Raw genomic sequence first — 11,738 nt, 5'->3', positions numbered from 1 at the left:
TGTTTAGTAGAGACGGGGTTTCACCATGTTGACCAGGATGGTCTCGATCTCTTGACCTCGTGATCCACCCGCCTCGGCCTCCCAAAGTGCTGGGATTACAGGCTTGAGCCACCGGGCCCGGCCCCCAGTGCTAATTTTTCTTTGCAACACCAAACATCTATTTCCAACAGAAGGGGACTCGGGATTAGTGCTGTTCTGTTTATTGATCCAGGTGCAAGTCACACAGGTGTGTGCAGTGGGTGAAAAATCATTGAGCTACAACCTTACATGTTGATTAAAAATTCAGGGCTGGGTACAGTGGCTCATGCCTGTAATCCCAACACTTAGTGAGGCCAAGGTAGGAGGATCACTTGAAGCCAGGAGTTCAAGACTAGCCTGGGCAACATGGCAAAACCCAATCTCTACAAAAAATCCAAAAAATAAAAATTAAAAAATTAGCTGCCCATTGTGGCACACACCTGTGTGGTTCCAACTGCTCGGGGCCCTCATTCAGGGTCTCACTCTGTCACCCAGGCTGGAGCGCAGTGGTGCCATCAGGGTTCACTGCAACCTCCACCTCCCAGACTTATGTTATTCTCCCACTCAGCCTCTCAAGTTAGCTGGGACCACAGGCCAGTTTATGGGCTTACTGAGAAGTAACCCCATTGTAAACTGAACAGCATCTGTACTCGACTGTTGTTGTATGGTGAAAGCAGCCAGGAACAATATGTAAATGAATGAGCATGGCTTGTTCCAATAAAACTTTATTTAAAAAAAAATCAGGTGGGCGGTGGCATGCACCTGTAATCCCAGCTATTCTGATGGCTGAGGCACAAGAATCACTTGAACCTGAGAGGCAGAGGTTGCAGTGAGCTAAGATTGCGCCACTGCAGTCCAGCCTGGGCAACAGGAGCGAGACTCTGTCTCTAAATAAATAAATCAGCCAGATTTGCTGATTACTGGTCTGCTGGAAGACAGGCTGGGTTCCGAAGCCTCCTTCACTGAGTCCCTACAGGACCCTGTTCAAGTCGCTTCCCTGGCCTGAGTTATCCTTTCTGTAAATCGCGAGGCTGATTCCCTGCTCTAAACTACCCTTTGGGGTTGCCAGGAGGTCAGATGAGCTCATCACAGAGGGAGCCCAGAGGGAGAAAAGAGCAGGATTAAGAGCCTCTTGAGGTTCTCCGAAGCAGAGCAGATTGCTTTTTCTGCCTAGATCTGGAGAGAGAAAGCCATTGACCTCAAGTCACCCAATGCATCCATGGGCACAGAGTCCCAGGGGCATCCCATAGGGAGACAGGACCCACAGGCTTGGCAGCAGATCCTGGTCCTTGCCACCCTGAGTCTTTCCCCAACCCCACCTGTGGAGACACAACAACAGTGGAAGACAGACTGGAAAAATGAGTCTCTAATAGGCTGTTCCTTTGAGCCCCCGGCCAGAAGCTATTTGGGTCTGCTTTAATGACTGAGCAGCCAGTGCCCAGGGTAGGGACGTGTTGTCTCTGACCTCTAGCTCTCTGCTCAGTCAGGCACGGCTTTCCTTCCTGTTCCCGGGTGGGCTTATCCCACAAGGCCTGACTCAGGCTGTGTCGCATCTGGGGTTCGCTGTGTCGATGACTCCAGTGTCAATCACTTGGGGAAGAGGCAGGTCTTCAGAGAGTAAAGTGTACTAAAGCCAAACCCAAGGCAAGCAGAGGTGGGCCGTTCTTCTCTTCCCTGTGCCTCTTGCCCTCGGAACTGGTCTTCCGAAGCTAGAGGTGCGTGAGGATAATAATTACAAAGTAGCAGCTAACATTTGAGACTCACCATGTGCCAGGGCCTGCCTTGAGTGCTTTACACGTATTCATTTAATCCTCACAACAACCTTAGTAGGCACTATTATTCTCCCCATCATACAGATGAAGAAACAGGGACCCAGAGAGGTTAAGATACTTGCCTGAGGTCACACTGCTCGGGAGTGGTGACGATCCGCATGTTGAAGACTACAGATGGGGATGCCTTACTGGTCCAAAACGGGTCCATATGGACAAGTGGGGGCTCACGTGGGGTAAGACCCAGTGAAAACTTGCCTAAACTATCAAGGGGATTTAATGGCTCACAAAATTGAGACGTTCGGTGGAGTGCTAGCTTCGGGGCCAGCTGAGGCCAAGGCTCAAATGCTGCCCTCAAAAAGCACACACTCACTGTCTTTCAGCCCTTTACTGTGCTGCTTTCATTCTCAGGCCGACTCCTCCCCACGTGGAGGGAAAGATGGCTGCAGGCCTCCATTTGAGCAACTCCAGATGCTCCAGCAGAATTCTTTCCCACCAGTTCCCACAGAAACCTCAGGGCTTACTCTCATTGGGCCACGTGCTCATCCCTGAACCAATTGGGGTAGCCAGGAGGCGGGACCATGGTGATTGGATAAGACTGGGTCACATGGCCACCCTGGGATAGGTGCCCGCCCCACTTGAGGTCTGGGGTGGGAGGGCGACCCCTATGGGAAGAAGAAGGAAACAGAGCTGGATAGACAAGGTCAACGGCTGTTTAATCCGAGGCTTTGGAGGAAACATGCATTCTTCACTCAGAGGAGCGAGAGAGGGAAGTTGGACTTGGCCTTTAGGGTCTGCAATCCATCCTCGGCCCCACCACGGACCTCTGTGACACTTGTTGCTTTGGCACAGACTGGAACTTTGACCTGAGTCTTCTCTGCCTACCTTCCCAAACCTATGCCTTCCCCACCCCACCTCCCTGCCTACTGACCGCCTTCACATTGCCTGGGGGCACGTGGGCCCTGTTGCCAACTGCTGGCCCCCTGCTTGGCCTATTGTTCCAGTTCCCTAGTTGCCCTGCTCCCACCTCCAGCCTGGTCTTTTCCAATCCATGCTATTCATTGGCAACACGATCTCTAGTCCAGCAGAGCCTTAGCTCAGAAGCCTCCAGCCACTCCTTTGTGTCAAAAGAGAAAACAAGCTGCTTAGTCCCATGCCTGGTATTCCTCTGGTGTCCTAGGAGATCCCCTGACTTCTGCCCATCGGTATGTCTGTATCCCCTAATTCCAAACTGTGGTCGGCACCGTAATGCAGTGGGGCTCACTTACCTGCCTGGGGTTAAGGGTCAAGTTTGAGTCATTGCTGTCCAGGGCCCAGCACAGCTCAACCAATGCCTGCAAAGCCCACGTTTCTAGCTCCTGGGCATGACTGCTCCTCCAGGAAGGGAGGTGGGAGAGGAAATTAAGCCGCTTCAGTGAGAGACACTGAGGAAGTTACATGGAAAAAACAGAACAGTGATCTAGGCGGGTGGAGACATGGGAGGTGGGGGAAAGGGCAGGAGGGAGGAGGGAGGGACGTTGATCCAGAGAGCGAGAGCTGGGAACAGACTCGCAGAGGGGACAGAAAGGAAGCGCGGGAACATGTGCCAGCTCAGGCATTTTTTTTCCTTAAGCAAACAAGGCCTGTATGATTTGTGTTTTGTCAAGCTGAACTTTCCATATCAGGAGTTTATTTAGCTGAGCAACCAGTTCTGTTAAAAACACTGGAACATGTTAGAAAGGAGCGGGTTAGGGAGGAGAGCCAGATAGAACAAACAGGAGAGAGCATCTGCCTGCAGGCCAGGCCAGGCGCAATGCAGCTTGGCCCAGACCGCTGACTTGACACTCCCACCCCTGCCAGCTCCCTTTAGGGGCTGAACCAGGGCTGGGTGAAGCTGGATAGAGGTGGGGAAGTCAACTTGGGGCAGAGTCTGGGCCAAGAGGAACAGGGCCCTGGGAAAGGTCTGGTTCTAGCCCTACCATATAAGTCACTAGAGGCCATTAGGACAAGTCAAGCCAAGGTTGCAGTTCACTCATGCACTGATGCCCCTGAGACCCTACCACAAGCCAGAGTCTTCTCAGACAGGGAAACTGAAAACATGTCCCTGCTGGAACCCAGGCCTTGGGATACAGGGATCAGGTGTGGCTTTTTACTTATTTATTTATTTTTTTGAGATAGAGTCTTACTCTGTTGTCCAGGCTAGAGTGCAGTGGTGTGATCTCAGCTCATTGCCACCTCCACCTCCCAGGCTCAAGTGATTCTCCTGCCCCTGCCTCCCAAATAGCTGGGATTACAGGTGCATGCCACCATGCCTGGCTAATTTTTGTATTTTTAGTAGATAGGGTTTCATCATGTTGGCCAGGCTGGTCTCTAACTCCTGACCTCACGTGATCCACTCTTCTTGTAATCAAAGTGCTGGTATTACAGGCGTGAGCCACTGCGCCTGGCTTCAGGTGTGGCTTTTAACCTGGGGTCCTGACCGGGCATGAGAGCCCCGCAAGGGACTGTCCTGCTGCTTCCTCGCCTGCACAAGGTGGCTGACAATACCCGACCACAGAAAGGAGCGACTAGTGGCTTGCCTGTCATCCAGCTGGTGCTTAATAATGGCAGCTCTCATGACTGTGGAAGGCAACAATTCCTGTAGGCAAGGAACTCATGTGTCTTGCAGAATCAGGGCCACATGGCTGTGCAGGAGAGGCTGGAGCAGCCAGCGAGGGACACCATCACCATCAATCTGACTTGACTCCTATTTACAACGCAACAAAACCACAAGGTATTCAGGATTTGAAATTTTTATTTTCTGAAATGAAACCATTGTACATTGTACAAACCATATCTACTGATGGAATAAATAAGTGAAAAATTATACTGCTGTACAACACACCAAAAAAAAAAAAATCTTGGGGGGGAAAATTAGGTACGGTGAAAAAAGGTCTTTACCCCTCTAACCAGGTCCTCAGTGATAATGAACATTCCAAACCATGACACCGTTTGCTAATGGGAGGTCACCGCCCTAGAGGAATCGGCCCACAGCCTTCCGGGTTGTGGGTATAAGTGCCAGCACTTGTGGAATGTGTAGCCGCAGCTTCCCCGACTTCAAGTTTTGAGGGGAATTAGGTTTGCCCTGGGAGCCCTTGAGGCCACGGGGCCTGATGTCCACGGAAGGCTTTTGCTGGGGATCCCCCGCCCCTGGCTCGAAGCTGAAAGGTCTTAGATTCTGTGGTGGGGGGAGGGCGAGGGGTGTAGGGTGGGTGGGGGGCAGCGGCTCAGAGGAGCGGCTGCGCCAGGGAAGGAAGCACATGGGATTTTTGCAGTCTCATCATTCTGCGTGGAAGGCCTTCTTGGCCAGCGTGGAGTGCAGGGCTGCTGGCGCTTTGCCTGGCGTGGCCGTGGCGGGGCCCAGCTGGTCCCGATCGCCGGCCCATTCCTACCTTCAGGCACTTCAGAGAAAAACTAGTGACAGCCTCCGGACGGTGGACGTCGTCTTGAGTCCTCACCTGCGCCAACTCCCCTTGCCTGTCCAGAGAGGCCGTGGCGAGCGGCAGGGCCACCTATGCCTGTTTCTGTGGATGTGTCTGTTTCATTCTCCTTCAGCTGTCTTGGTTGTAGCCTCTCGTTTCCCAAAAAAGAAAAGGAAATAAATATCCAAATTCATCTGTCACCAAGATGGAGTTTCGCTGCAAAGAAAAACGTGACTCTATGGGATCTGGAGGTCACGTCGCCTTGAGATGCGTGGAGAGGAACCGCGTCAGGTACGCAGTTCTCAACAAAACTGACTGCCTACGGGGCAAGAGTGATAAGTACAGGAATTTTTTTTTAATTTTTTAAGACAGAAACCTTTCGGCATTGCTAACTTCAACATTAAGATTTTCAAAGTTGTTGTTGTTTTTTTTCCCTTATTTCAGGAGACATTTTGCATGAGGTATTTGAAATTCAGGAACATTTTGATTCTTCTTGAAGTGCAGGAAATAGACAGGATCCCTTAGAAAAAATAAGAGCCTCACCCTCAGAAACTCTTAGAAAATGGAATCCAGCAGACACTTCCCATGATGGTCAGGAGAAAGATCCACACATCAAAGGTGGTACCTGAATATGCACCAATTAGCCCCAGAAAACAAACCCCGCGAACCCGACCCCCCCCCCCCCCAGTAACACACAACTCAAAGGGAGTCAGAACTCCAGTGCAGTAAAGAAAGCTTAGGAAAAGGTTTAAGGTCTGAGGAGTCCATATATTCATTAAGAGCAAACCAGGCCTCAGAACCAAACGATTAGGCAGTTTGTCCTCGGGGCGTCCCGTTCAGTGAGAGGAAGCCGTTCCAGCGCACGTGCGGGAGGCGAGGGAGGGGAGACTGCACCTCTCCTTTCTGGAGGGTGTGCAAATCTTTCCAATTCCTCGACGCCTTGTTCGTGGCCTTCAAGGCCCAGCCATCAAGGCCTGCTCCCCGGAGGGACCGGCGGCACGTTCTGGGGATGAGACATGGTCCAGCTGTTGGCTCTGAGAGTCAGAACAGCCTACAAATGGGAAAGCACGTGGATTCTGACCGCTGCGATCCTGTCTCTCGGGGCGTGGGCTGGGGCATTGGGGGAGGCGGAGGGCAGCAGGTGACTGTGGATTTGAAATCCAAGCGACGTCCTATGAGAGAAAGTTCAGCACCAGCTAATCCTGCCGCCAGCTCCCAGCCTCCCTGGCGCACGCAGTGCCTTCAGGAGACAGCCTGCAGTCAGCCAGAGAAGCCATTTTGTATCCAGAGGTCTGGGAGAAAGCAGTGATGGGGTGGTGGGGGGGGGGTGAGGGCAAGAGAGAGGAAGTGCCAGAAAATTCCAAGGGCTTTGCATGTCCATCTAGGCCATGGTGGGCTCAGAGATGCCCAGCCCTAAAGGCCCCAAGGAAGGGAGGGTACAGCAGGCGCCCAGCCAGGACCAAGGAGCAGAGCCCTTGGGGACTATGCCTGGCACCTGCGCGTCCTTGGGCCCTGGTGCCTGATGCTTGGGGCGTGCGTAAGCTCCCGTGCACCTGAAAACCAGGTGGGCTAAGGAGCTCCCCTCCTCCACCCTGCCTGCTCCAATCAAGTCCTGGGGCAGGAAGGAGAGCGGTGAGAAGGATGGCAGCTGCCGCCCGAACCAAACCACGAGGGCACTTTGCAGAGGGGAGACGCAAAAGCCACCAGGATACATGCCAGAAGTCACCTCAAGGGCACAAGGCACAAAAAAAGAAAGCGGAAGGAATCGGTTGAACAGTGAAAAGCCCCGCCGGAAAGCGTTCCTGATCGGTACCACCCTCCAATAGCTTACATCGTTACATAGAGAAGTGGGAAAAAGTACAGCAGCAACACAAATGGAATCCTGGCTTCCGAGACAGTGTGCAGACACTCCTGAGCAGCCGCCCCGCCTGCCTCCCCAAGGACAGTCCCTTAAAGGTTTGAGTGTTTTGCTTCACAGCAGAGAGTTCTTCAGTGTCTGAGAAGTTCCGCCGTTCTGGGTCTTCTTGGATTTGCACTTGGTAAACTTGAAACGTTAGCGGTTCTGTTCGCACCCAAGAGGAATCGCTCGGGCAAAGTTGCTCTAGAATTAATTGCTGATGTACCTTCCATGAAACATGGATCGGAGGCTTTCAAGCGTCGTCTACATCTCTTCGGAGTTTTGTTGAGAGGCCTCTAGTTTCATCTTTTTAGAGGGTGGCACTCCTTCCAGATCCTTGGGGAGAGAAAAGGGGAACACAGGTTAACATGCCAGGAGAGCAAGTGAGGCCGGGTGTGAGGCGGAAGGTCAGCCCAGGAAGGAACCGAGGGCGTGCGGCTTTGTGGTTCAGACCAGCAGTTCTAGACCCGAGGCCCAAGCATGGACTCTAGAGGGTTCGAGGACCTGTGAAGACCCTCACACCTGAACTCCTCCTGGAGCTAGGGAGCCCAGTGTCCCCTGGCCCCTGCCTGGCCCTACCACATGCCAATCGCTGGTAAGCCAGGAGCGTTTCCTACATTGCTGCCTGGGACTCCAGGCCCTTCCACTCATTCAGACTGGACCAGGAGTTCCTGTCATCAATCTTCCCATCTGTGATTAACTGCTAGGGTGATTATAGTTTCAAGTTCACCTTTCCGAGTTCATTTATTGTCGTTGAGATGGAGTGTCGCTCCGTCACCCAGGCTGCAGTGCTGTGGCGTGATACTGGCTCACTGTAACGTCCGCCTACTGGGTTCAAGTGACTTTCCTTCCTCAGCCTCCCAAGAAGTTGGGATTAGAGGCATGCGCCACCACACCTGGCTAATGTTTTGTATTTTTAGCAGAGATGGGGTTTCACCATGTTGGCCAGACTGGTCTCAAGCGCCTGGCCTCAGGTGATCTGCCCGCCTCGGCCTCCCAGATTGCTGGGATTACAGGCATGAGCCACTGTGCCGGCTTTTTCAACTTGTTTTCACACTTTTTTTTAGAGACAGAGTCTTGCTTTGCTGCTCAGGCTGGGCTACAGTAGCCATCATAGCTGACTGCAGCCTCAACTTCCTGGGCTCAACAGATCCTCCCGCCTCCACCTCCTAAGCCGCTAGGACTACACGCATGTGCCACTATGCCCAGCTAATTTGTTCAAAAAGTTTTTTGTAAAGATGAAGTCTTGCTATGTTGCTCAGGCTGGTCTCAAACGCTTGGGCTCGAGCAATCCTCCTACCTCAGCCTCCCAAACTGCTGGGATTATAGGTGTGAGGCATGGTGCCTGGCAATCTCTCCAAGTTCTAAGGCTGTATCTCAAAGGCACAGACCCACTCTGCCACGCAGACCCCTGCTCCTCCAGGGCTGGGCACGATGCCTGGCCTGGACTCTCAGCATCTGCTGGGTATACACGTGTGTGTGTGTGTTATTCTGGGGGAAAGGGTCTGTAGATGTCACTGAATTCCCGAGAAACCCAGGACCCCAAGAAAGGTTTAACACTCACTCATCCATCATACATCGTCTTGGCATCTTGAACCTAACCTGTCACCTGAGACCAAACTCCTGGCCGCAGCCATCCTAACTGGTGCTCCCCATAAGCCTGGGAGAAAGCCCCAGGCCTGGACAGCCCCCTGAAGCCCCTCCCCACCTTCCCCACCTGCACTCCCCTGACCTCTGGCCTGGCTGATGCCGCAGCCTCCTTGTGGCCAATGGCATGGCCCCAGCGACCTTCTTCCAACAGAAACCACACGCAAAATACAAAGCACTCCACCACTTTGCTACTGACTTCTGAACAAACCCAGCTCCTTGCCAGGACCGAGAAGGCCCTAGTGACCAGCCTGGCCCACTTCTTCCTGCATCTGGCCAGTCTTCCTCCCCCATCAGGTTCTCACCTCCCTGGCCACCCCGGCCCCTCTTCTGTTCTTCAGGCTGGCTCCTGTCTTGAGGTCTGTGCACCTTGGTCTGCCCCTGCCTGGAGAGCCCACCGTCCCAGCCCTGGGCACTCCTTTATGTTGGCACTGCTGACGCCAGCTACAGCGCCCTCTACCCACGGCCTGTTCTGCTTTTTCTTTTTTTTTTTGAGATGGAGTCTGGCTCTTGTCACCCAGGCTGGAGTGCAATGGCGCGATCTCGGCTCACCACAACCTCCGCCTCCAGGGTTCAAACGATTCTCCTGCTTCAGCCTCCTGAGTAGCTGGGATTACAGGCGCCCGCCATCATGCCTGGGTAGTTTTTGTATTTTTAGTAGAGATGGGGTTTTTCCATGTTGGCCAGTCTGGTCTAGGACTCCTGACCTTGTGATCTGACATCAGTACAGGCTTGAGCCACCGCGCCTGGCCCCTGTTCTGCTTTTTCATGTCACCCTGTTCCACTCTCTTATGGCACTTAGTGGGACTCTGTGACTTGCTTGTGTCTGCTTATCCTGGTCCTACTGTCAGCCCCATCATGGCAGCGAGGGACTAGGTACAGCCCCTGCACAGTGGGCGCTCAGAGAAAAATGTTGCAGGGGAGTAGGACGTGCGATGGACTTGCAGATATGGTTATGTAAGCCCCTTCCGGGGGACGCTGGGAGCAGGGACCACAGAGAGTCAGCAGGGCTGCCTGTCCGTACTCTCTCTCCTTTTTTCTGTATGTGTGTGTGTATGTATGTATGTATGTATGTATGTATGTATTTAGAGACAGAGTCTAGCTCTGTTGCCAGGCTTGAATGCTGTGGCATGATCTCGGCTCACTGCAACTTCCACCTCCTGGGTTCAAGTGATTTTCCTGCCTCAGCGTCCCGAGTAGCTGTGATTACAGGTGCACACCACCACATCCAGCTAATTTTTATATTTTTAGTAGAGACGGGGTTTCACTATGTTGGCCAGGATGGTCTCGATCTCCTGACCTTGTGACCCAACCATCTGGGCCTCCCAAAGTACTGGGATTACAGGTGCGAGCCATCACACCCGGACCTGTATTTATTTTTGAAACAGGGTCTTACTCTGTCACTCAGGCTGGAGTACAGTGGTATGATCATAGCTCACTGCAGCCTTAACTCTCAGGCTCAAGCGATCCGCCCACCTTAGCTTCCAGAGTAGCTGGGACTATAGGCATGCACCACCATACCTGGCTAATTTTCTTTCTTTTTTTGGAGAGATGGGGGACTTGCTATGTTGCCCAGGCTGGCCTCAAACTCTTGGCCTCAACTGATCCACCTGCCTCAGCCTCCCAAAGCGCTAGGCTTACAAATGCGAGCCACTGCGCCTGGCCAGAAATGTATTGCTTGAAATGTCTGGCTGTCTGCTTTACTGGAATACATCTTCCATCTCACTCACACACGTAGCTCCATAGGACAGTATATGTGTCTGTGAAAATGATGAAGAGGCCCAATTTCAGGTCTGGGTCTCCAGGAAGCAAGAGTAGGGGTGGTGGGGGCAATGTGAGATTGGGGGACTCCTGGCATTTCCAGGCACTGTGGGGGAACACTGGATACTCTCAGGGTGTGGGTCAAAGTTTCAAGCTGAGCTTTTCTCCACTGAGATCAAGAGGCCCAGAGATCCCAGCTGACAACATTGGTCTTCCTATAAATCACCAGGCTTTGGCTTCTACTGTTTTTAACCAGATGGGCTCATGCTACGCCTGCGGTTCTGCAGCTTGCTTTTCTCACTGCACACTGCAAGAATGTTTATCATAACCTGGAAGGCCCAACCATGCTCTGTCTCATACAAGACCCCAGATTTCTCTTTTCCTTTTGAGACAAAGTTTCGCTCTTCTTGCCCAGGCTGGAGTGCAGTGATGCGATCTTGGCTCACGGCAACCTCTGCTGCCTGGGTTCAAGCCATTCTTCTGCCTCAGCCTCCCAAGTAGCTGGGATTACAGGTGTGCTACAACTGGCTAATTCTGTATTTTTAGTAGAGATGGGGTTTCTACATGTGGGTCAGGCTGGTCTCGAACTCCTAACCTCAGGTGATCCACCTGCCTTAGCCTCCCAAAATGCCAGCATAATAGGCGTGAGCCACCGTGCCCGGCGACCCCGGATTCCTCTAAACAACTCCTTTGTACTAAGCCATGTGGAGAGGGTTCCGCAGGGTGAGTTCTTAGAAAGGGAGCTGCCGATCAAAGGGTTTAAAGATTTTGAAGTGGCTGGGCGTGGTGGCTCAGGCCTGTAATCCCAGCACTTTGGGAGGCTGAGGTGGATGGCTCATTTGAGGTCAGGATTTGACAGCAGCCTGGCCAACATGGTGAAACCCCATCTCTACTAAAACTGCAAAAATCAGCCAGGCATAGGGGTAGGCACCTGTAATCCCAGCTACTTGGGAGGCTGAGGCAGGAGATTCACTTGAACCCAGGAGATGGAGGTTGCAGTGAACTGAGATCATGGTACTGCATTCCAGCCTGGGTGACAGAGTGAGACTCTGTCTCAAAAAAACAAGAGTCTAGAGGATTTTTGTTTGTTTGTTTTTTTGAGACAGAGCGCTGCTCTGTCATCCCAGGCTGGAGCGCAGTGGCACAATTTTGGCTCACTGTAACCTCTGCCTCCCAGGCTCAAATGATTCTCCTGCCTCAGCCTCC

The 11,738-nt window shown here is 52.6% G+C and overlaps 1 protein-coding gene across 2 annotated transcripts in view; it reads right to left on the bottom strand.

The window, feature by feature from the left end:
* Positions 1 to 5,641: 5,641 nt before the first annotated feature.
* The window catches only part of BCL7A (BAF chromatin remodeling complex subunit BCL7A), a 37,763-nt gene continuing 31,666 nt past the window's right edge, over positions 5,642 to 11,738 (bottom strand). Inside the window, exon 6 of one of the 2 annotated variants that reach the window (XM_017544292.2) lies at positions 5,642 to 7,460. In XM_017544292.2, the coding sequence (XP_017399781.1) occupies positions 7,389 to 7,460 (72 nt within the window). In that variant the 3' untranslated portion in view covers positions 5,642 to 7,388. The remainder of the gene's footprint in view (positions 7,461 to 11,738) is intronic. The other variant, XM_017544293.1, reaches the window with a different exon arrangement.

This window comes from Cebus imitator, unplaced genomic scaffold, assembly GCF_001604975.1.
Source record: "Cebus imitator isolate Cc_AM_T3 unplaced genomic scaffold, Cebus_imitator-1.0 Scaffold169, whole genome shotgun sequence".
Taxonomy (NCBI): domain Eukaryota; kingdom Metazoa; phylum Chordata; class Mammalia; order Primates; family Cebidae; genus Cebus; species Cebus imitator.
This window is presented reverse-complemented; position numbering and strand designations above follow the sequence as displayed.